At 41.6% G+C, this 24,704-nt stretch overlaps 1 protein-coding gene across 2 annotated transcripts in view; it reads left to right on the top strand.

The window, feature by feature from the left end:
* LOC104559824 (transmembrane protein 132B) overlaps positions 1–24,704 on the top strand; it is a 232,101-nt gene that overhangs the window by 97,327 nt on the left and 110,070 nt on the right. For both annotated transcript variants that reach the window (XM_062009941.1, XM_062009942.1), the window contains one exon: positions 4,986–5,126. In XM_062009941.1, the coding sequence (XP_061865925.1) occupies positions 4,986–5,126 (141 nt within the window). The remainder of the gene's footprint in view (positions 1–4,985; positions 5,127–24,704) is intronic.

Here is a 24,704-nt window from a genome sequence, read left to right as displayed (position 1 = left end):
TGTATCTTAAAGCACATGTATTTTAACTAGAAACTCCCCAGGGACCTCGTTCAGAACTAATTGCTTGCTGTTTGTGCAATTCTTCAAATATGTAAAATGTTCTGTGAGGGCTTGGAATTCTTCAGCTCTGCCCTGGTTTGGTCATAAAGATGGGTAGGAGTGTCTAGCTGAACTGTAAGCCAGGGAATCAGGATGTATTGACCCTCGTTCTAGCCCTGCAGAGACAGTATGATTTTAGGCAAGTTAACTAAACTGGCCTACAGCTTGGATTTCCTGTAGGGGAAAGATAATGATTTTATTTTTAATTGCCCTAAAAATGCATGTTGAAAGGCTGACTGCAGCAATGGTTGGAAATTACACATGAAATTTATTATCATAACCCTTATTATTAGTACGTCATTGAGAGTGAATTTAGCTCAGATCATGTCTTCCCCCATAATGGGGAGGGGGGAGGGAGATGAGAGGATTTCTAAAATAACTCTGGAATAGATCTTTTTCTCATCATTTTGAGCATTTTCCATCTGCTGTGGGCACATTCCTGTTTTATTTCCTAAATATCTTTTCCTTCTCTTTATTTTACAGTTCCTTTTGCCAAGATTTTACTTCCCAATGACTGCTGCTGGGAGGGTTGCTGGGGGTATGTTGCAAGCAAGCATTTACCTTTCAGATTTTGCAGTTAATTGACTGGGAGGCAGTGGAAGTCCCTGCACCACTTCCACTAAGTGCTTGGCAGTTTAAATCCCTCTTGCAGTCCTTAAGTTACATTCCAGCCCTGGTGATTACCTGTATCTTCTCCTTTCCTTCTGTTGTAATAACAGAAAGAAGAGGTTTAGAGCAGCTGAATTCACAGGGTCTCATACATTTAAGGCTGGGATTGCATTTTAAGACAGTTCCTGGTCGTTCCAAGTTGGCAGGTTGGGGATGCTCCTGCTTGCCTGCTCCATTCAGTCTATCATGTTGCCATCTTTATACTCTACAGTAAATGCAGGACACACTATTCAGGGAAAAAGCACTGCCAGGGATGGCAAATGTATTCTGCAGTCTAAATTGAAAGCAGCTTCCTCTATTTCTGCATTTATAGCTGGAGAAGAGGGCTAAATTCACTCGTGAAGCAATTGTTTCATTGATTCCTTGCTCTGGGTAGCTTTGTATGGGCATTAGTCTCATGAAAGACAGTGCTTGAGGATGTCACATTCACCACCAAGGAAGAAAGTATCATGTATAAATGGTGATCACCTCATTTGTGATATGAGTTGTCGGTACAGCCTGTAATGTGGGGGCCTTGTTGCAGGACAGCTTCTGGTGAGCTCACTCGGTATTCCTCGGTCTCATTTACATCTCTGCTAACTGCATTATCCAATGTCACACGGGCTGTAATGTTTTAATGGTGGCCAAGTGGTTTTTAACAGGAAAGCAAGTATTTAATAGAAGTCAAATGTTGATTTTGCCAGATTTCCAATGGACTCTCATGTTTTCTTCCCCTTTTCCTTTTTTTTCCTTTGGTCAATCCACAATTATCTTTGTAAAAAAGGAATTGAGCCATATTAGTGGTATCAGTTACTTCTTGGGTAAGAAGTACTTCTCTGTGAAATACTTGAGTAGGTCCTTTCCATGTTTTCAAGCCCATAGATGGCAGATTTTTTGTCAGCTTGTAAATTTAAAGGACATCAGATTTTTCTGAAGCAATTTTACTTATCCTTATAACTCCCTTGGAGTTGGAAAAGCAGAGCTTCAGAGTATATTAAATGTGGGGAAGAGAGGTATAAGAAAACTAAATGATCCACCCAAGCTTATAATTGAAGCCTGGCACAGAGCAGGGCAATAAACCCAGTGCCTGGGCTCACATGCTGGCCATTCACCATTCTTTCTCCAGTTAATGTAAGCTCTGGTAGGAGTTTCTTATTCTTTTTCAAAGCCTCCATCTCCAACACTTACAACAGTTTTTATGCCTATGTAGTTTGGGGGCAGATTTAAAGATATGAATCACTTATCTGAAGAATAGTAGGCTCAAACCTCCCATATGTAGGCTGGTTTAATTTGAATTTCTTGACTTTTCGTAAGTGAGAAGCTGAATTCAGTTTCTTCCTTCTTTCAACTTTCCTTTGGATATCTACTGATATCCAAAAATGCAAAATGACATCTTGTTTCAGCCCACCAGAGCAGATGCATTGCAAGGGATTAGACTGGAATTTTTCCTAAAATGCAACGTTCTGAGGCTTCTTTGGAAAATGTAGCTGGGGAGCAGAGTGTGTGATGTTCACTTGATGCTAACCCACCGAGGCAGCAGATACACAGCAAGCCAAAGCTGTAGGCACAGGCAACCAGACAGCATTGCCAAAAAACAGAAGGCCTCTTGTTGAGGGCCAGTGCCCTGAAGGAGAAGCCAAATGGTGAGCCAACAGGACTCAGTGATGTCCAATGATAGGACAAGGGGCAACAGGTACAAGCTGGAACAGAAGAGGTTCCGAAGAAATACGGGGAAGAATTTCTTCCCCATTGAGGTGAGGGAGCACTGGAAGGGGCTGCCCAGATGGGCTGTGGAGTCTTCTTCTCTGGAGACATTCCAGACCCACCTGGATGAGTTCCTGTGTGACCTACTCTAGGTGGTCCTGCTCTGGCAGGGGGATTGGACTGGATGAGCTTTCAATGTCCCTTCCAGCCCTTGAGATTCTGTGATAGGCGTCAGGAGGGTCTCACTTACTGTCCACACAGGCAAAGAGCATCTCTTAGCTGTATCCAGACACAAGAGAAGAAACAGCAAAGATCCCTAGCTGAAGGAAGCAGATGTAGCTGAGGGGTTGGCTTAAGAGGGAAGCCAGTGCATGGAGCGGTTGGAATAGCTGTGTGTGTAGGTAGATGTGGGTATTTGAGGCTCTTGCATCCTTACCCCTATGCCACTTTGCCAGTGTCAATACCACTGATGGAGGTAAAGAGGAGCAGCAGCTTCAGCTTCCACGAAGAAGTGAGCTGCACAAGGATCCTGCATGGTTAAAGCCTGCTCAAGTGTACAGAAAACTGTTGCTTTCATCCTCATTGGGGTAAATTGACCTGCTAGATTTGGATGAGAGTAGATGAAAGGAAATGATGCAGAGTGAAGATATCTCTAGTGCAAAAGCTGTGTAGGAGGATGTAACAAGCTTCTGACAGATTCAAAAAGCTGATGACTCTTCAAACTATGGGCAAAATCCAGCTGTCCTGTCTCCATCCCATGTCTATCCCCAGCATCTCCTGCCTTTCAATTAACCTTTCATTAACCAGGCCTTTGATTGGGTGAATGGTTGGGTTAGAGGTTTCCAGATATATTGTCAAGATAAAACATGGGAAACTGAGGGAGTGGTGGGAAGGTGAAATTGTTAAAAAGTTATCATTTTGGCTGGGAAAGAGAAAATTAAGAGAGTAGTGAAGTTTGTGGGTTTTTTTGTCAGACCCTAATGATTTTTTTTCGAGAGTGATTAACTAAGTCTGATGAAAAAAATTACTGAATCCATTGCTGAAGGCCTAATTCTCTCTCTCATGCAAATTACAAGTCAGTCTGAAATGAAGCTGTGTAGGTGTCTTGCAGGAATTATTTGGTCCAGTATAATTACTACAGAATAAATGGGTGTTCCTCTGAAAAAAGAAGAGGAGGTGATAGGAAAGGGGCACATAAGCTTCGAGGCATGTTATTTGGAGTTATGAATGTCTGTGGAGAAACATGAAGGAGACAGAAAAATATCAAGTAAAATTATCTCTTTACAGGAAACATGGTTCACTAGGTTGGTTATGCCAGGCATAAATTTGGCCCATCAAGTCAGCAAAGCCTTACAGGCAAATATAAGGATATCATAAAAGTAGGAGGAATTAATTCTTCCTCAGAGGAAAAGACCACCCGTCGAGTCTTGAAGTTACTTTAATCCAAACCCTTGAACTCCTGTAGAACTTAAAGGAAATTCTTAATGGTGTAATGTGAGCACCAACTTGCCACAAGGCATCGGGGCAAATCCATCACAATTCTATGTTAAGTAAAGCTTCAAGTCTCAGCAGTGTTGTTTCATTCCACCACACAACTAAGAGGTCCCTCATGGCTTTGCTTTTAATTAATTAAGTCACAGTAGTGGTGAACATGGTGCTACAGCAGTTGCTTTCTGGCTAATTGTTCTCCAGGCATATTTGCAGCACTCCTGTCCAAATCCCAGGCTTGTTTCAGGAGTCAAGCTGCACAAATAAGTCCCTGCTATTAAAAGCAGTTTGTTTCCTGTTCCTTGGCAATCTGTTCCTAACACTAAGCCCCACTGGAGGGTGGACCTTTTTTTTAAGCCAAAAAATGGTGATATTTACCAACTACTGATGTGCTTTCAGACTCTACCCATGCTTAGCAAGTCAAGGTTTTCCGTGTCAACAGTGTGTTATTTCCAGCAGCAAGACTTTGCCGTGTCCAGTTTGACAGATCCCGGTACAATGGCACAATTCTTGTCATCCCTCAGGTCCTGGCTCTAAGATAACATATTCCTTCTCTCTCCTTCCTGCATTATGGTCTTTGAGCACTGAACCACTTTGGTATTTTTTTTTCCTGTGCAGATCACCCTAATATTAAAAGGCACCTTGCTCCCAAAGGTTTGCAAGCAGGAGGATGTGTTTTATACCACAGTGCTCCGATTCTCCATCTTAAACTGCAGGACAGACACAACAGATTAAATCAACTTATGCTTAGTCACATCTGCTTCATTTGTATCAAACTGGTGCCACTGAAGCAGAAAGCATTCTCATTCTCTCCACGTTGTACAAGCTGAAAATTAACTGGCTTTGCACATAATGAAACTCATACTTCATCTCTTTAAAATGATTGGACCTGTTTTCTATTTTTAAAGGAGAATGACTTACAGTTGCAACGTATGAGTCTATTACTAACGGAAGGGAGACTATTTCTTGTCATCTTCCTTGTTTACCTCTCTGGATTTATTTGTAGGAGGTCTGTAACTAAAACAATCCCTGTTTTTCCTCAACAGAATTAGGACAGCCCCTGGTGTGAAGATCATGGACATCAGAGTGAGCGATGCTGACCAGTGGGGAGTTCAAGAAGAGACAGACAGCGCCAAGTCCACTGCCACCATCACGTGTGTGCACAACGACCCAACTGCAGAGGGCAGGTAGGCCACCAACACTTCTGTGCATTAACCCTTGCTAAAATGCTGTGAGATATGTACAATAGCTGCTTTATTGAGTCCCATTGCTCTTTTAGTAGCAGTGTTTTTTCCTCCTCAGCCTCCTTGGAAACGCTATAGTTGATCTGATGAGAGCTTTTTTCCCTTTTGTTTCACTTCTGAGCTTTGGAGGTATTTTATCTAATTAAACTGGAGGGAGCCAACTAGTCTGGCTCACATTTGGTTTTTGTGCACCTTCAGGGCAGTGGGAGAAATCCTGTTGCCAAAGAGGCAACAGAAAAAAATGGATTAAAATAGAGAAATACAAAGAGCAATTGAAAGCAATATTGGACAACGTTGTCTTCTTTATTTGAAAAGCTATGAAAGAAATTGCTATTAAGTGTTATTCATTATTACTGCAAAACACCCATGAGTGTCTATGAACTGCCTCATGAATGCTGTGCATGTTTGTTACAGTTACACTCCCACAAGCTGTATCAAGGATAAGGAGAAAATGACTTTGTTAGTTAAACTTACGTATTTTACAATAGAAGCAATTTCTCTCTGTTATCATGCACTTACTGTACACTTACTGTACACTGTATTGAAATTTACCTTGAAATTGTATCATAATTAGGAAATCACAAAACTTTATGCCAAATTTTTCCTTTGAGCAATCTTTAGCATCCATCTTTTCCCAAAAGCTTCTGTAAGGCAGAAAAATGGTGGTTAGTAATTGTTTAGACCTAGGAAGATTATTGCCAGAGGTTTGGAGACCAAGCTTCTACTCTGTCTAGTTTCTGAAGCTGTATTTAAGGAGCAAATGAATCCCATCAAACTCTGGGCACCCGGATACAAGTGTTGAGGTGAAAGCTATTAACCTGAGTTTACTTTTTTTAGCAGCAGCGATAAATAGGCACTACTGAGGTGGGAGTCCTCTTGGATGTGTAAATCAGGCCTGATGAATAGCGAGGGAAACGTGCCTGTTTCTCTCCAATAAAGATGAAGAGTGGAGGCGACTGAGTGGGACTCAGACATTTGCGTCGTAAACGAGTGAAGTGAGGGGAGGTGATTCCCTGCTCTGTGTCTCTGGTTAAGTCAAGTGCTACAGAGGTTTCTGGCATGAAATCCCAGGCAAACTTTTCAGTTCATTGGCTGCCTCACACACCTTGGGGAGGAGTTCCCTCATGTTTCCTAAGCACATTTGTCAAATTGGCCATTCTGATGTTGTAATGTAGGAAATTTTAGCTACCATCCATCATGGGTTATTGCACTGATAAAGCAGAGCTCTGGCAGCTGGATTTGGTGCTATTTGCTTTGTCTTCAAATCCTTTGACTTTTGGCAAGATTCCCTAGTTCTTCCAAAAGCTGTTAAAAACCACTGAGTCTCTTTTGTGGGGTGAGAGCTCAGCCAGCGGAGACTCTGGCTCAGAGGGGAAGCTTCCTGCTGGTCCTGGACCTGTGTGATGACACATCAAATCTCAGCCTGAATTAGCTCAGGTGGCTGATCCGAGTGGTTGTGCAGTATCTGCTCTCTGCTGAACGTTGTACTCAGGTTTTTTTTTTTTTGCTAGAACAACTGTGACTTTGTTCCATTTAGAGCAAGGTGCAAAGCCATCAATTTGAAAGTAAAACACTGAGTTAAAGGAAGGCTTGAGATCATTTGGTGTTACAGAGGAATCTCTCTATTGAAATGAAACAACTATTTTTAAAGTTAGACAAAAAATAGGATGAAGACTGAAACTTATTGCCTTGTATGTGGTTTCTCTAATCCATGAAATTATACCTGTCACAGTAACTTAGTTTTTATTAAAACTGATTTTTGCTTTGTGTTGAACTGTTGAATTGCACAAAAGCAACAAATCTCAAGTTAATTAATACTTTGACCCTTCCCTTTGTGAGATTAGTTTAATATTTTTGGATTAATTAAAGTATGCAAATAGGAACTGCTGAAAGATCATTTCCAGATTTGAAAATATTGTAGTGCTTAGAGTAAATATTTAACTTCGATCTTTATTTTAATTTGCCTTTTTGGCCATAATGGTGGCCCTCTTGTTTCTTTTGAAGAGTGTGAAGTGCTTATGTGGGGCTCTTCTGTTTCAATTTAATAAGCACAGACCTGAACTTGGTTCTGTTAGGGTCAATGTGGCAAAACTGTCACTAGACCTGATTCATCTGTTTCTCCTTTTAGTAATCCAAGGAGCTTCATTAAAGGCAGTTTATGTATGAGGGGGAGGGCAGGATCAATCTCTATCGTTGCAGAGCAGATGCTATTAGTAAACAGAATTGTATCTACCTCAGGGGAGACAGTTTTTTCTCTCTTGGAAGGAATTTCAGGTCTGCTGACTTGCCTGGTGTTGCACTGGTAGTAGAGATGTGGATAAGGAAGGATGGAGGCTCTGAGCCTGGCTAATTTCATCTGAGGAAGAGATGACCGAGTTTGCCATGGTTTTGCATCCTCCCTTGGGCTTTGTGAGAGCACAGAGAGCCCGGCAGCCCCACAAGCTGTCTGTGCTGGCATAGCTGGGAGGCTTGGCCAAAGTGAGAAACTCCAGCAAGTCACAGCTGCATTCGTTGAAATGTCTGACTCTCCTCGTTGCCCTTAGCTCAGAGAGAGGTCTGTTCTCCACTGCTTTGCACTTGGGTTGCTCTTTCTTCCCCAGTGTGCGGCTGATAAGAGCCCCCGACAGACACTGCCTGCAAGGAGAGAGGTGGCTTTGGGCTGTGAGATGTTGGTAATCCAGTCTGCTTTCCTTTCAGCCAGTGTTATCGGCTGGAGCCTTTTCAAATTTGCTTACTTTTCTAATCTTTCTCCTTCTCCCCTTCACAGTGTTATCATTATCGTGAGTTTCTCATCTCCATTTCTCACATTTCCCTACGCAAATTGAGTGTTCATTAAAATGCTTTAAATTAAGACCTTTCCTCCTTTCATGCAGAGTGCATCATGCCTTTTCTGTGCATTACTTAAAAAAGAAATTCCTTATCACAATGTTTCAGGCAGTTTACATTATATTCTATTAAAAATCCATTTTGTCCAAGGTTGTCACAATTCATAGATTAAAGCTTTCCAGAGTGTGTTTTGTTAGGAATACATTCATAAATTCACCTCTTTAGTAGTCCCATAAGCTTGTATTTAAAACCTCTTTTTGATAATGTAGTTGAACAAAAAAGCACAAAAAGAAGAGATTTAACTATCCACACACAAGTGTATATGCACACATCTGTTCTGACCTGTGTGGAGCCTGGCTTTGTCCTTACTGCTGCCATCTCTTAGGACTTCTTGGTAGCTTGTTGGGTGAAGAGATTGATTGTTGTCATCTGGAGTTATTCTCCCTCATAGTCTCTCCTTGGGGCAGAGCTCTGTGAATCTCACTTTGGTAGGGTTAGTTGAAGCAACAGTGTGTTTTGTTTCAAAAAGACAGTTGCTATTTCAACCACAAATACTCCTGTGTTATGCCTGCAGTTGGACCCAGCGCTTCCATCATCCCATAGGAAAGGATCCTGATGAATTTCTGCATGGAGTGCAGAGTGCATCTTACAAGGAGTAAAGGATTTCAGGACTGGTGGGCTTAGGTAAAAATCCAGTGCTTTCAGCCTCTCGTGCAGAATAGGTGTGTTTGTGAAGGATTGGGATCCCCTGGGAGGTACTGCTCTATGTTGAATTGTTGCAAAAATGCTTTTAAAATACAAGGCTGAAATCCGGGAGTCTTTTAGACAGAACTCCATTGTGGTTTGCAGAAAACAGATCCTATTTTTGTAAAGACCTTTTTCCACTGTGTTTGCCAAAAGGTGGATTGAACCTTGAGATTCTTCTGTCCTTTGCTCCTCAGAGTTCTCTGGAAGCAGCTCAGGAACATGCCACAAATTAGGCTGTAGGGCATGAGGACTTGAAAAGCTACCTGAGAGCATTGTCGGTGTTTGGCCAGTTATAGTACCTTGGAACTCACTGCTGGTATCCAGAGGAATGGGATTTCAGGAACTTTGCCAGAGTGATTTAGCATTTTGTGGGATTAGGTGATTTCAAATCATTGGTGAGCACGAGCTGAGTTTCTGCAGTCTCATTTGAAAGGCCGCACAATCTGACCTGTTTTGTGGTGCTCGATGTCTCCTTGCTGGAAAGCTGAAGAACAAGAACTTAGCATGACCTGACCTTTAGTTCAGGACACATGAGATGGCACAAACACAAAAACTTAGGCCAGAGAGTTGCACCCCTGCTTGGAGAGGGTTGTATGAATAGATCCTTCTCTTTACTCCGGAAAACTGTCATTAAATTGTATTGGATTATTGCAAGGTGAGGAGAGTCTAATTCTCAGATAAACTAGTACTTTAATCAAAAAGGTTATATTTATGCTAACTAGCAAAGTTAATGAAACTGATTTTACCTGCAGTGCTGAGTATAGTGTTACTGAGACCAAACTGGTTCTTCTCACTTAGGGATTATTTTATCTCCATGTCTATAATATAGCTTCCATCTCAGGATATTCATTGCTGCATAAATTAAACTTGCATGAGGGACACTCAGAATGCAGAATTAGGGAAGATGAAATCTTCAGAGGGATTTTTTTTCCAAGTCTCCTCAAAAGTATTTATTCTCTTGCCTGGAAATGTATGTTTTATTATCTGATGCAGACCAGCCCAGCTGTCCAGCATTTGACATCATCTATCTTGAATAAAAATTAAGATTCTATAATGATCCTTCCATTTATTTACCATTTTAAGAGGTATTTACAGAATTCAGATAGTTTAAATGACTCTATAAAATTGTAATTGTAGTGTGTGTATATGTGTCTTTAAATTAGGACAAGCACTTATTTCATATATTTATAGCTATGCAAATAGATCCTCCTATTTTAAAGTAATTCATTTATTTTTCTGTGCTTGGGAGTACCCTTTGAACCAGAAATATTACTGAAAAGGAAGATGCAAAGTTGGCTGCCAGTTAAGATATGTGCATATATTTATTTAAAGTAAATATATGTTATTGGAGCTGATGATCAACTGAGCAAACGTGTGTCATTTGGTTTTGTTTTTCAATCTTTGGGTATATCCCAAAAAAAAAGCTGAGGTTCTTTCCCTCCTCACTTTGACAGGCAGCTTTGAGACTCACATCCCTTTATTGTGGGGAATACCTTTTTCCCCACTACGTGTTCCAGTCCCCTCTCTACCAAGGACAATAAGCAAACACTCCACCTGGAAGGCCTCTGGGTACTGTGATGCTTCCTGGCTGAACTCAGCACTAGCTCTGCCAGATTTGAGCACTCTCTCATGGCTTTTTGGAGGTGTTTCTGCACTGAATTCTCCACTTCCACTCCAGAATGATATACTTGGGTCACGTATTGCCTCCAAGCTCATATGCCATCAAGAAATGGAGATGTGGTGCAGAGACTCCCACTGTCTCCAAAGCAGAGCATGCTGTGGTCCTGGTTGGTTGAAGAGCTGATTTGCTGCAGTGACTTTGCTTTCTGGAGGGTGCAGCTTGGTTGTATCTGCAGTGTCTGTGCTCTCAGTTGATACAGCATAGGGCAGGCTGAAGCTAGAACGAGGAGTCTGGCTGCTTCTATAAGATAAATAAGCCTATAAAGATGGGTGGCTGCAGGCTGCTGTAGTACAAAGCAGTGTGCTGTTAACCACACTGGGGAAGACATCAGGACATGCAGTGAAACACCTACTGATGTCTTTATTGCCAGAGGAACTTGCTTGGCCCTAGGACACTGAGCGTGTAAAGTGCCATCAGCAACAACAGTTGGCTGACAGAAGATCAATTGCATGTGTTGCTTTACACAAAAGAGCAGTAACTGGTACTGCCAGCCAGCCTTGCTCTGTCTTATTTTAGGCCCATGCAAAGGCAGTGGGCTGGATGCCATTAAGTTCACATAGGACTAAAGTGAATGTGTAAGAGGAGCAGAGGGAGCGAAGGAGCAGAGGGAGCAAGAAGATGTGTAAAGCTGACAGGAAAGAATAGACATGAGCTGAGGAAAAGAACGTGGAGAGGTGGGGAAGGGAAAGCTCATGGTTGTCATGCCCTGCCAGACTAGTCTGGTGTCGGTGAAGTAGTCAGACCTTCCTTAGGTTCTCTTTCTACCACGAAAGCCATGCTTCCATGAAGTCATACTTCAACTACTTTGAAAAGGAAGGTTTTGAATTAAAAAAGAAATAGAGGAACTGAAGGTGTGGGAAGAAGTCATGGACTATGTGATGCACATACTGGCTTGGGTGTTTCCCTCCTATTCTTATGCACTTACTGCTTTCCTTAGTCAGAGATGTCATGGGCAAAGAAATGTACTTTGAATGTAGAATGTGCATGGCCTACAGATCCTGCAGGAGTTCATTCTCTGGCCTTTGACCAGACCCCAAGGCAGCACTGTCTCTTGAGCCATTGATGAAGAAGATTTTCTCTTTAATGCACCGGTTTTAAGGTTGTGACCTCTATTATGAGTGATGGAGTCTGCTCTGCTTTGTGTAAAGTGTTCCAGTGAGAAGCATCCACACACAATTTCAAACATAAACGACTCAATAGAATCACAAAGAAAACCTGAGGTACAAGCATTTTAACTAACCTTTATTCTTTACATGTATGCCTTTTTGTATAAAAGAACCCAAGCCTGCTTGGAAATGTTTCTATAAGATAAAAGTACTGACACCTCACAGTAGCTTCGAGAGGACACAGAAAATATCAAACAAATTAACAGCGGTAGGAGGGACAACTTATTGTAGAAAGATCTAGGTTTTAGGATCAAATAGGAATCCTTCCCTCATTTCTGGAGGGATTTTTTTTGTTCTCTCTCTCTTTTTTTTCCTCCATTCAAGGCCAAGAACAATGAAATTGTCTGTCCATCTCCTGTCGGGAGCCTAATAGCCTGGAAACCACATGAATTCTGTCCTGGCCAGCCAGCTCTTTCGCATGACTGTTTCTTCCTCTTTCTTAGTTAGGCTCACTGCTGCTCTGGTAAAGACTCCAGTAGAGACGGGTCAGAGGGATTACTGACTGGTAGTCTAGATAATTGCTTCCTGGCCCCAGTTCACCAGTCCAAGAAGGTAATGACTTTAGTGACTCTTCTTATTCCATCCTTGCCGTGCAGATATGGTACATTTCTTATGACCCAAGGATACGGTTTTGAACAAATATACCTTTGATAGTTGGAAAATCCTGTTGTGCAGTGCAGCATGGAACCCTGACAAGGTAAATATACTGTTGTCTTGAAAATTTGAAAAATGAGGAACAACTTGTCAGAAGAACCCAGTAGTATTCACTCCTAGTCATTGGAGTAAGATGATACAACACAGAGGGGGTGAAAGAACATAAAGGAATGATCAGTGGAACTCCCTAATCCTTTGGTCACTTCCTTGATGCAGCAATGAAAGTGCAAAGAAGGGGCTTAAATAAACTCCTCACAAGTGTGGACCACAGAACCGGACCCAAAGCCTATTCTGAGTGACATTTCCTTTGAAAGATGAGCCCAATCATTCTGAAATAAGTCTTTTTTTTTTTTTAATTTGACCTAATTAGCTTCATTTTGGGTATATAATTCCTAGATGTGGATCTCAATATTGATGTAACAGTTGGGAAAGTTTAATTTCAGGGTAGGGTAGTCTACATAATTAGGACTGCAAGAATATAGCAGGGAGGCAGGGAGCAAATTTCAAATGCATGCTGATGAGTGAATGACTGTTCAAATAGTTATTCATCCATTGGTGCTTGCATGCTTTTTCCATATTGGATGCCAAAAGGAGTGATGACATGTTCAAGAGTCAGTGGGCTTCTCCGGGTCTCTACCGGTTTACTGTCTGTTATTTCCCATGCAGTATATTTTAATGGTCATGTGGATGATTGCACATGAGTTATCACAGGAGGTCCATGAGGGAAATCTTTGCAATTCTGGAAAATTTCTACAGCTTTAAAGAGCTATGTGTGCACATTCCAGCTGTGCTTAATTAATAACTTAAGACTAAGTGATAAAGACCAAGTGAGCATGGCTGCTGAACTCATCACTCCCATAAGAGATGTTCTGACTTAAGGAACAAAAGTGATTGTGTGTTGGATTTTTGGGCTTTGTTTCTATAGTTTCATATTTTTCTTTCTCCCTTGAGAACTTAGACTTGAAGAAACCTTTTCTTTGATGTCTGCTTGTCCGAATACCCAGGAAACAGAATTCTTAATCATGGTTCATCTTATAAATGTGGGGTCTGCATCTATTTGGTGCCTGTGCAGCACCTTTAGATACCTAAAATCACCTTACTGATGGGAAAGTTTTAAAGAGCCTTATGGAAATCAAAGAGAGAGAGAGGACGGTCAAAACCATTAAGTCACAAAAATATTACCTGATTCTTCTGTAAATACTGTACGTATTTACATGGTCCCAGATTAACCCCCCTTTTTTTGGGCAAACTTAAGTCTAAATTCAGAAGGACATCCTTATGTAGGGTGCCACTTAAGTATGTACTTGTTTTGAGTACCTACCTTGGTTCTGTTGATGCCAGGTATAATGATAAAGGAGATACTCAGAGTCAGCAATTAGAGACAGCAATATATTGAAAATATAAGTCTGAATGGTAAGTCATGTTATATAAAATGAGAGGCATTAGTGTGTCATGTGAAAATACTGTGGAGATCAGAAGCTGAAATCTTCTGTGGCACAGAAACTTTTGTGAGTGTATTGTATGATGCTAAGGACTTTCTCACAGAATCACAGGATCTTAAGGGTTGGAAGGGACCTCCAAAGCTCATCCAGTCCAATCCCCCTGCCAGAGCAAGGCCACCTAGAGTAGGACACACAGGAATGATGTAACAGATTTTTGTGACATATTTTGTGTCAAATTTTGTGACAAATATGTGTCAATTTTTGGACAATGCTACACAGAGATTGAAGTACTGTAATTGGATTGTTCTTTGCTATAATAGAACTGGAAAAGATTATTGAATGAATGTGGAACTGGGGAGATGATACTTAAGGTATGTTTAATTCCCACTTTTACCAATGTGTAAGGTTGACTTGTAGTTGAGCCTATTGCATACATTGCTTAAGTAACAACTGATGCATTAAAGTGTAAAAGCTAACAACTCACTTATTAGGCAGTTAGCCAAAATTTAAACTCATTTTATTGTTAGTATGTGCTGTTGCTAGACAGGCAAATATTAAGTTTGTTACTTTGATTTGACTCCTCTGTGCCAAACACATTTTAAAACATCCCAGCATTAGCTTTGCATGAATTATTTTTGCTTTAGTTAGATTTTTTCACTCATTTTGCCACTGATATTCCTCACCTGTGTTTATAACTTAAAAAGTTCCTAAACGCTCGTGAAATGGAAAAATAAGAATTGGCTGATGCTTCTGTCAGTGTCAGCAGATTATTTTTCTTTATTCCTTTAAGCCTCACTGTTTCCTTGGAAAGACCATTTGAGTTGGAGTTCAGCTAAGAGCCCTCACACATGGCACTTCTGCAAGATCCCTGGTCCTCTGGGGCATCCAAAGGCTAACTGTGTAGAGGTTATGCCACTCCAGAGGCCAGCTTGTGCCCATATGGAAAGGCCAGAGATAAAACGACCTTTCCAGGGAGCACTGGTAATTAGGAAAGCTCTGTGGCAAAAGGCAAAATGCTGTGGAGCACATTTGACCACAATAGCTTCCCTGTGGGATGGAACAGCTTGGATCAGGACTGTTTACCAGCTTATCTCACTAGACCTGGAATAGGAGAAGAGTTATGTCCACTTGGTCCCTGCCTGAAAATGTAGGACACTGTTTTGTTGTAAACTTGGACGTGGCATCTTTGGGACCTTGAAAGCTGGCTCTGTTTGTTCTTTCTATGCAGTTTGGGTTATGTGAATTTTCCCAGGCTCCTTGTTAAGGGGTTTGCTGTGAAATATTGCACTCGTTAAGGCAAAATCACTAAACCTTTGGCCCAAAAGCTTTCCTTAAATTCAACTGCCAATAGCTTGATCTTGCAAAAATTCCCCTTTTTTTTCCATTGGTATGGTTAATGAACAGGTTTGGTTCTTCAGAAGTTCTTGGACTCACTGCACTCAAAAGCTTGGCACTTATAAGGCTCATGAAGAGTTTTGCTGTTGAAGTTTCTCTTCTGCATGTGTCATCTAGGTGAGCAGCTCTGAGCTGAGGGATAGGCAAACACAAATCCTCCCTGATGCTTGCAAAGGTTGTGTTGGCTGGTGTGCAGTAACAGGACCCACAGTGTTACCTTCCTTCCAATACCCTTTACTTGCAAATTTTTTGCTTCCCTTTTGATACCATTAAGGAGTTAATTGTGGGATTCCTGGACTGTCAGGCTCTCTCAAGGCAATGTCCCTGTTACTGGCAGCCCAGACAGGTGGTCACTTGAATGCTTAACACATTTCAGGTCCTTAGCTCTTCAGGGAGTGCTCAGCACTGCACAATAAAAAAAGAATTATTTGATCTTTTTCTCTGAGGAGTTTTCAGTGCAGAGATTTAACTCTAGAAGTTATTGACCTCAGCAGTGAGTGGACAGTGAAGCTATTTGGGTTCCTATTTTCACTCTTCCTCTAGGACAATTTTTGTCCATAGTGGTTTTCTAAATCTGTGACTGGTGTATCCTTTTGTTAGACAAGCACTCTTCTTAATGGTGCACTATTTAATTTCTCTAGTGACAAGAGGAAGAAATAAGTTATTCCTCTTTCAAAAAGAGTGATTTAAGTAGGGAATAATGAATGCAAAATGCTGTCATTAAAAATCAGCAGATAAGCTGATGGATCACCTGTCACTCCCAAGCCTTGCCATAAAGGAAAAGGAGATAGATTTTTTTTTTTAAGAAATAGAAATGATAACAGTGAGTATGGAACATGTTGACTGTGAATGTCTTAATAATGAAAACTATTATTTATTCAGTGAACAACACCTTGCAAGTCCCTGCTGACCAATACGTTGTAGAAGAGAATGTTTTTCTTCAAGAGCCTTCCAAAAAGGATGTAGCATGAGAATCTTCTCTGTACTTCACCACTTTTCTTGTGGTAGATATTAATTCTATACCACAGCAGTGTATTGGCATGAAATTGGATTTGCCACAATATATACAGTAGGCTGTTTCAAGTGGGCATCACGTCTATGCTGGAAGCACCATTTGGGTGGCTGCAGTGGGAGATGCCAGTCTGATCTTCCCTGTTCCCTGTTCTAAGTTTTTATGTGGGGTTTTTTTCCAGTGGAGTGCTCCTCTGCAATGTAGTCAGTAATCTAGATATTAGACTGAGACTTGTTTGGAGTTCAGTAACATTAAAACTTGCTACTTATTTCCTTGACTGAAATAGGACCTGACTATCTCAGTCCAGCATCTGATTTAGCCAGATACAAGTTCTCTGTTCCTCACTACACACCCTAGAACATCTATTGTTCTCATTTATTATGAGGACACAGGGTAGGAGAAGTTCAAGCCCTCATCACAGTACATTCTCCATCTCACAGAAGCATTTCTATCAACTGTGTCTAAAGCTTTGTGAAATGATGCTGTCATAAGGCTAGTAACAAGCCTCGGCCTCTGGGAAGAAGACTGTCATAAATACAATATAAAACCCATTTGTAGTGGTTGCAACCAGCAGCACTTTCCTCCCTGCACCTCCCCAAGTGTCTCAAAATAGTCACCCATGCTAGATAAAGGTGGTTCACAGCATGGCCCACGACTCAGTGGATGTGGTCAGTCTTGCATGGCTGCAGGAACTGCGCTTTTGTAGGGGCAGTGGCAGAACAGAAGGGGCTGGAACACTACAGCTCTCTTTCTGTTTGTTGTCCCAGGCCAGGTATACATAAGCATGTTCTGGAAAAGACTATGATGGAGGGGGAAAAAAATGTCAAATGTGTTCTTAGAAGTTGAAAATAACAGTAGATTTCTGTTGATTTGGAGATGCCCAGGCATTTGTACCTTTATTCTTTGAACAAGTGTTTAAAAACACTGCAGGGCTCCTTTCTTTGTGCTTTACAGAACAAATTCTCTGATATCTTTTTTAAGAATATATAATAACAATAAATATTATAAAGAACTGGAGAACTGGATGGGTGGGAGCAGGATTCCTTTCAACCAACTGAATGGAACAAGAAGTTGATCACCTGCAGTGGGACAATTTGTGCTTTTGCCTCTTGTGATGCAGTGAATTCATGAAGCTTTTGGGTTGGCATCGGGTAATCCTTCAATTTTACTTTTTTGATGAGGGGATGTCTGCTGGACTTCTTCTCTCCACCTCTTCCTCCACGCCCAAGCTCCAGCAGAGATCAACAGAACTGATGTAGTGATGTGAGCCGTAATTCTGTTTTAGCCATGATTACACGTCAGTCTGCTGCACACCGTAAGTGGTGCTTCTGGATTCCTGCTGGGAGCAGTTGATTAGATTCTGGAACCTTTTATTCTATACATAAGGATTTTTTTTTCTTTAACAAAGCATAGAAACACACAAAAGCCCCAAGTTTACTCTTTATTCTCTTTTTTCCCCCACTAATACCTCACGTTTAAATGCAAAACTACAATGTTTTTTGGCACGCCTGGCCTTCCTTAACTCCACGTGTCCTCTCCTGAATAAATGTTCATAATGACCCTAAATTTATGATGTCTGTGACCTAGGTAGAAATGTCCTACAAAATGGGAATCTTAAGTTGAATTTTGGGATCTCTCTGACAGCATGACTGCTAACTGCAAGTTTATTTGTAGCCCTGCTTGTTACATTTTCTTTGTCAGCACAAGCTTCATTGCTCCAAACACATTACTGAATGAAAGAAGCTATTCTTTTATTTGGTAATGCTGATGCCTGTAATCCATTCTGTTCATTTTCTGTGCTGCTATTTTCTTTGTGTGGTTCTTCTCCAGCTTATGTAGCACAGAAAAACTTAATTGCTTAAGTCTGATGTACTTTTCTATTCCTGGCAACAGTGTAGGTTGCTAAACCATTATGTGGGAGATGCCTTCTGGAATATGAAGTGTGTGTTGCAGTTGGGATATGGCAGGGTTAGAGCCTGGTCCAGGAGGAGCCTTTTAATTAGCTTTTTGAATATTTTCTGTAGAGCTGACAATGAGATTGTCATTTCCTGAGCAATTTTTGCTAGTGGAAAGCTCTCCTACTGAAGATCTCATGTTACAAGGCTTTCCTGATATGTGTTGTACCCCTTAGTTTTGGGGCATGAGGAGTGAAACCCCTGAATTTATTACCAGCAGCTGATGTTTGACAGAAGCCAGGATGAAACTCTGATTGATTTGATGTCACAAAGACCCTGTTTCCTTTCATAGATGGTCACCTGATTTCTTGACATTCAAAGCTTTATCAGTTGGTAATATTTGCAAATAATATGTTTGTTGCTGGATAATGTCTAACACTGGAGACTGATCAAGCCCCAAAAGGCTTGGGCAGCTTATGTTTACTCATTTGCACATACTGTACCTGAGTCTTAATTTAACTAATTGGGTCTCTGGATGAACTCTTCACTTCTGGCCAGGTGCAAAATGATATCTTGTATAATGAAGACTCTTCAGAAGCCCAGGCCCTGGGGTTGGTCAGGATTGAATTATTCCCTGACCTACACCTGGCTCTTGGGCAACTGGTTAAAACTCCTCTGTGAGTTGTCAAAATGCTATAGAGGAATAACTCTGCGATACACAGACCCTTTGTGGTTTATGTGAATGAGCTTAATTTCAGCTGTAGTTCAGTTTATTTGTCATAAAACACTAGGACAATGCTGGACTCTTATGTACAAAGGAATTTTATGAAGTAGTGCCATTTTTATCATGTCTTTTCTAGTATTTGCATTCTAAGTCATTGACTCCTAAAGTCAAATGATTTTGAAGCAGAATTCCAGTTGCATTTAAATATAAAAGTAAGGTTCTGCTTCTTGTGACTGATGAACAGTCTTGAAAATTTCCTGAGACCAAAAAAGATGAAAAAGAACAGAAAGAATGCTTAAAAACTTTAGGGATCCTTCAGGTGAGCTCATGAACCTGCAGGATCTGATACATGGGTTTTGCATATTGGTAGTGCAGCGGATGGCTGCTCGTAGAGCCCTTGCATTGGGAACAGTTGGACTGCATGCTGCTGTAAGGAGGACTTCCATGGCTTCAGGCATAAGTTATCTGTCTTCTGAGAGTGGTCATTTGATTTCCTGTCTTGGCAATTAATGATGGAGCAAACAGTAGTTTTAAGAGAAGCATGGTCAGTCTACTTGTTAATACACCGTGAACACAAACACTGTAAGTTCTGAGGATCCCTGCACTGCTAATTAGTATTTCTGTGGTTTCACTAATCACTTGAACTGGGAACGTGGCCAAAACTAACAGAAGAGGCTTCCAGTACAATAAATTGTTTTAATTTTGTGATCTGATCTTATGCATGGCTCGGTGTTTCTGAAGGCAAGGGTGGAATCAAATCTCATTTTGCATGATAACGTATGCAAATCAGAACTTTTTGGTTCCAAATGAAGCTCCACTTCTATTGACATGGTTCTAGGAAGATGCTGTTAAGAGTAAAAAGCCACTAAAACTTTATTTTGCTGATAATATTTCATTATTGCTTTGTAAGCTACCTTATCCATAGGGCAAAATCTGCCAGAGAGATAAGATCCCATAACTCCCGTTTGCTTGTATCATTCTCTTTATGATTTATAGAGTGCCGTAGATGTTCATGGCATTTTGGAGACATATAAAAGATTGACATGTTCTTGCCTCAAAGAATTTAGAAATTCTGCAGTTTAGCAGCAGTCAGCAGTTCCTCCCATCTGAATTTTACTTTTAATGGCACCGTATAAAATCACTATTACACAGCCACCAAATGAAATGGCATTTTATTTTTAGTTACAAATGTGATGTTTTTAAAATGTTTGCTCAAGGTCCTGGGCTGCCTGCATGATGGGCCAGCAGATTCTGTTCTCTGGCCTGGAGACAGAACAGAAATGGCCTGAAGTAAGTAGCTCGCTGTCCTCTCACCGGGAGAGATTACCTGAAGCATCCCTGTGACTGCCAGTTAAGAGGAACACATAACACTAAACGTGGTAGGGACGTTTATGATATGAGTAAAACTCTCTGCTGAGGAGGAGAAGATTCATAGTTCCTTTCACAGCAGGAACCAAAGTGCACTCCTGTGGTAATGACTCCTGGCCATCCCTGGTTTATGCGAGATTTGAATGGGTGACTGAGCAATGAAATGCTCTGTATCCCGTTATCAGCTTCTTGATTCTCAGAGCAGGTGCTGCAGACTTCTAGCAAGCAGCTTGGGATGAGTCCTGGAGCTCTTACAGAGGTCAACCAGCTAATTCCTCACCAACTACCCAGAAAATCTTACCATTAAAGTTTAAGGGTCTAGGTGAGTAAAATTTTTGCTGTGGATAATGTCCCTGTCTGAAGCAGGATACAGCCAGCTGCTCAACTTTTTACTTAATTGTATATAAAACCTTTTCCTATCATAGAGTTTGAATTCCATGTTATCACCAGTATTTGGGAAGTTGCTTTGCACGTCTATATTCTGCTTTATGTCCTTAGAGCAAAATGTGAGTGAAGTTTCACCTTTCACACATGCAATTTTAGTTGTATAAAGTAGAATCCTTCTATATCCTGCCCAGGCAATTCAACAGAATTATATATATAAACATGACATTAAAGGCAATTTTCTAAGCCTCATGATTACACTGATTTTGTTTGTCACACACCTGCATGTACTGACTTAACATATTCTGTCACTCATAGTAAACCGTCCCACAGCGTAATGTGACATATGCTAATGAATGTGACACACAGTGATCTTTCGAAGCCAAGGTACTTGGAAAGGTCTTACTTTCACCTTATTAAGTGCTTTGATAATTCATTTATTGAAAATAAGATTCTGTGAGTTTTAAGGGGCTGTATTTACCCTAAAGAGAAATTAAATTAACTTAAATTTTATGGGTTGCTTTGATGAATTCTAGCCTAAAAGATTTTTGAGCAGCAGACTGGTGGGAGGCTGGAATTATTTGGAGGGGTTTTGTTTCTAAGGAGGTGAGTGAAAAGCTCCCACTAATTTCAGTGGGAACTTGAGCAAGCTGTTATACTGTCGTCCGCTTACATTTTCTCAGTGCAAGACAGCAGCAGGGGTGGGTGGTTTTGTCTGGATTCATGGGTATAACATAAGGCATTCAGAGGACTGCAAGGTCAAAACCACTAGTGTTTGTCAGACACCTTGCCTTTCTCTTGGAAGAAAAGCTCAGCAGAGAGCACGATGTAAAAGAATTAACCAAATACAGTTTCAAAGACAGCAAGCTTTCCTAAGGACTTTGGGAAGGGAGGACTACTGTTGATCCTTCTGTCAGCCCTGAAATGCAACTTTACACTGGTGCAAATATTCTCACATGGGGGTGTGAGGATAGAGGTGTGTATAACTGTCTTATAATTCCCTGATGCACAGGGTTTTATTCTCCATTTGCTGGGGGAGATGAGTGGATATGCGCTGTGCTGGGCTAACTCCAGCTTCCAAGCTCTGTGCATCCGCAGCTTTGTGTTTCCTTTGTTCCAGTTACCTCTTTTCATATTTCTTTGTTGTTTGCCATCTCTGGTTGCCTACAGTGGGTAATCATGCTTTGGTACCAGCTTTTTATGTTGTACTGGGTGGCACCTTCCTTTAAGGTTGTTACCTTTTTGAGTATGGTGAGTGCTGATTTTGTTATGCACAGCACTGCAGTTAGGGAGAGCTCTGTTGGGCAGGATTTGGTTTTCATCCGATCTCTGTGCTGGTGAAACACCTTTTGACTCCTGGTAGCAACTCAGGGTTGACCAGTTGTGTCCTCAGCTGACAAAAAAAGTTGAAATAGATTTTAGTAAACCTTTCGGTGCCTGTCACCTGCTGTAATCACATGTGGGGTGAGCTGGGAGGGTGAGGAACAGCCTGAGGGGCCCTTTTGCCTGAGGGGAAGATGTAGAATGTTCAGGAAAAAGGATGCTCGGCTTATACAGGCTCCCTGCAGTGGGAGTGCCTCCCAGGAACTCAATGCCCTGCCTGCCTCTTGCCACAGGGATTTTGCAAGAAGCACCATGAAGCACAGATGAGGTGTGTGAGGAAGTGCTCAGGCATCACCCTGTGCAGTGCTGCACTGGCACTGCCGCCACTCCCCTGCGTCCTCTGAGGCATCTCACTCAGCTCCCGTGGTATGAACCAGATCAGCATCTCTGATATGCACAAATGTTTTGCCAGTCATGCTTTAAACTACAGGGATCGTCGGCATTTCAGTCACACTCTCTGCTGGGGGGAGTTAATATCCTTCCTGACTGAGTACATTGCCTAGAGGGACCATTTTGTGTGTAACACTCTAGTAGAGAGAGTGATACCAGGTGCTGAGCTGCGCAGGGTAAAAGACTAATGTGCACTATGTTAAATACTGTCTTGGGTTTTTCTGGGTCCCTATTCATAAAACACAACAAAGTGGCGACAAGTATAAACCTTGTCAGCTAAAGGAGCTGCTGGGAATACCAGAGAGTACTTAGTGACTAAAACAAATCAAATTTTGAAATCCTCCCTTCCAAAGAAAAGCACAGAGGGGATTTAACTAGAGTGAACAAGTGTATTTGCAATAAAATGGCAGCGTGTACATGAGTGGGATGAGGAAAGGGGAGGCTCTAGAATTAGCTTGACTGTACTGTGGCAGAATGCTTGCTGATGGGGTTGGTGTTGTGGTTCCAGCAGGTGCTTTGTGAGGAGGGATGTGTAAAAGAAGGGCTGCCTGGCAGTTGTGGGTGGCAATCTTGAGCAGTGAAACTGGGACCTGGGTTTTCACTGTGCTCTCAGCCCATGCTGTGGGCAGTCAGAGCAGCAGGTGCTTTCCAAAACCCTTCTGGATGGTAAGACCCTGCCTGCTTGGTGTAGAGTCCTACTGTAAGGGGTTAACTATACGTTGAGCAGTGCTACCCTATTTAGGTCTGGGAAGATTCCTTTTTAATTGTAATTAGGCTGTCCTTGTGTTCATGGCTTGTTTCCATATGGGAATTGTTCCTGACAGAAGCTGTTCCAGGAGTTTGGCTGCTCGCCTGGTGCTGGGGAGCTGGGCTTCAGCTCTCTGCTAAACCAGATGCTCCCTCTATGACTCTGGCCAAGTTACTTAGACTCTTTGTGCCTCAGTTTCAAATCATAAAATGGGAATATTAACATTTACCTGTCTTGTAAGGAACTTAGAAACACAGTAATCAGAGTTGAACACCCAGAGTGTAAGGAGAATGGTGCATGTTCCTCAGAGAGCATCACTGATGGCTTTGGCTCTGGCTCAGACCATGTCCTTAGTTGAGGGAGACTAACACACCAGGTACAAGCGTTGACTTCGGTTCCACAGCAGAGCTTCAGCTGAACACAAAGTCTTTGGTAGGCACAGAAAGAGGAGTAATCAAGCAGCTGTGAAATAGGTGCCCTCTTGCTCTGCCTGAAAATGCAGACAAACTTCCATGGTTCAAGTTGGCAGTGGTATGACAGGAAATTTCACTAGGTTGTTACTGATGTCTTCTAGTACTTATTTATTTCACCCTTACACAGGAAATGTGACCCTTTCTCTCTGGATATTGTACAAGAAGATGTGATGCTGTGTGCTTGTGTTGATGGTTATTTTTCTGTCATTATTGTAACCCTTTTACTTTCTTGGCCAGTCATCCAAACATGTGCTAGTCAGCAGTCATCTGTCTTTTGACAGATATCTGCCAGGAGCTGTAGTTTCTCCAGTAGAAAACCTGATGCAGAGGTTTGTTGGTTTCTCACCTCTTCATTCTTCCTTCACTACTGTAAGCCTTTGGTCCAGCTTTGCAGGTGCCAGAGGGTTTGAAGGGAAACACCTGCATCTGTGGATTTTAGTCTGAAACAACATCACAAGCATCATGTGGAAACTCTGGAAGATGGTTCAGACACTGAGCTCAGCCTGTTAAGACTGGGTATGTAAAGGATGAGAAAGAAGCTGTGAGTGAAACCCCTTATGGAGGGTTTTTGATCTGTCTTTGTTTGCTAGGTCTTGGAATACAGACAAACCCATTAAAATAAGACTATAAAACAAGCCTGTGGTTTTGGTGTATGTACAAGTTTGGCAAGACCCAAAGGAGAGAGCAACAAGATTTAAAGCAAATATCCTTCTGAAATTATAGTTTGGAAGAGGGAGCTCCACGCCAATCGATGGGAAGCTGCTTGTGTTATGGTCACAAAAATTGCAAGTCTGACTCATGCTATTACAGTGATGCACAGTGTTGTCAGGGTAATGGATTTGGGCACTTGGCATATACAGGGAGGGTGTAAAGGCAAGGAGGTATTCTGCAGGCCTCCAGGAACAAGCTTCATATTAAGGATTTTTTTTTTTTATGGCTGAGAGAATGCTGGATTTGTGTTGTAGAAGTGAGAGTTTTATGCCCTGGCTATTGCTGCTGTTCTGCACATCACCCATGGGAATGTTGTTTTTTCCCATACATAGCAGGGTTTGTGAACTCCTGCTGCCTTGCTTCCTCTTGCTTGGCACCTAAGAAGCTTCACTCCACAGGGCTTAAGTGGAAATTAGAAAGGAGGAGAGAGTAGAGATACCATGTGTATTTCAGATCCTTGGGAAAAGAGCTTGGCTGTACAGGACTTTTTGGGTTGAATTCTGAAGAGATTGAGGTAAGAGG

The sequence above is a fragment of the Colius striatus genome, chromosome 17 (assembly GCF_028858725.1).
Source record: "Colius striatus isolate bColStr4 chromosome 17, bColStr4.1.hap1, whole genome shotgun sequence".
NCBI lineage: Eukaryota > Metazoa > Chordata > Aves > Coliiformes > Coliidae > Colius > Colius striatus.
This window is presented reverse-complemented; position numbering and strand designations above follow the sequence as displayed.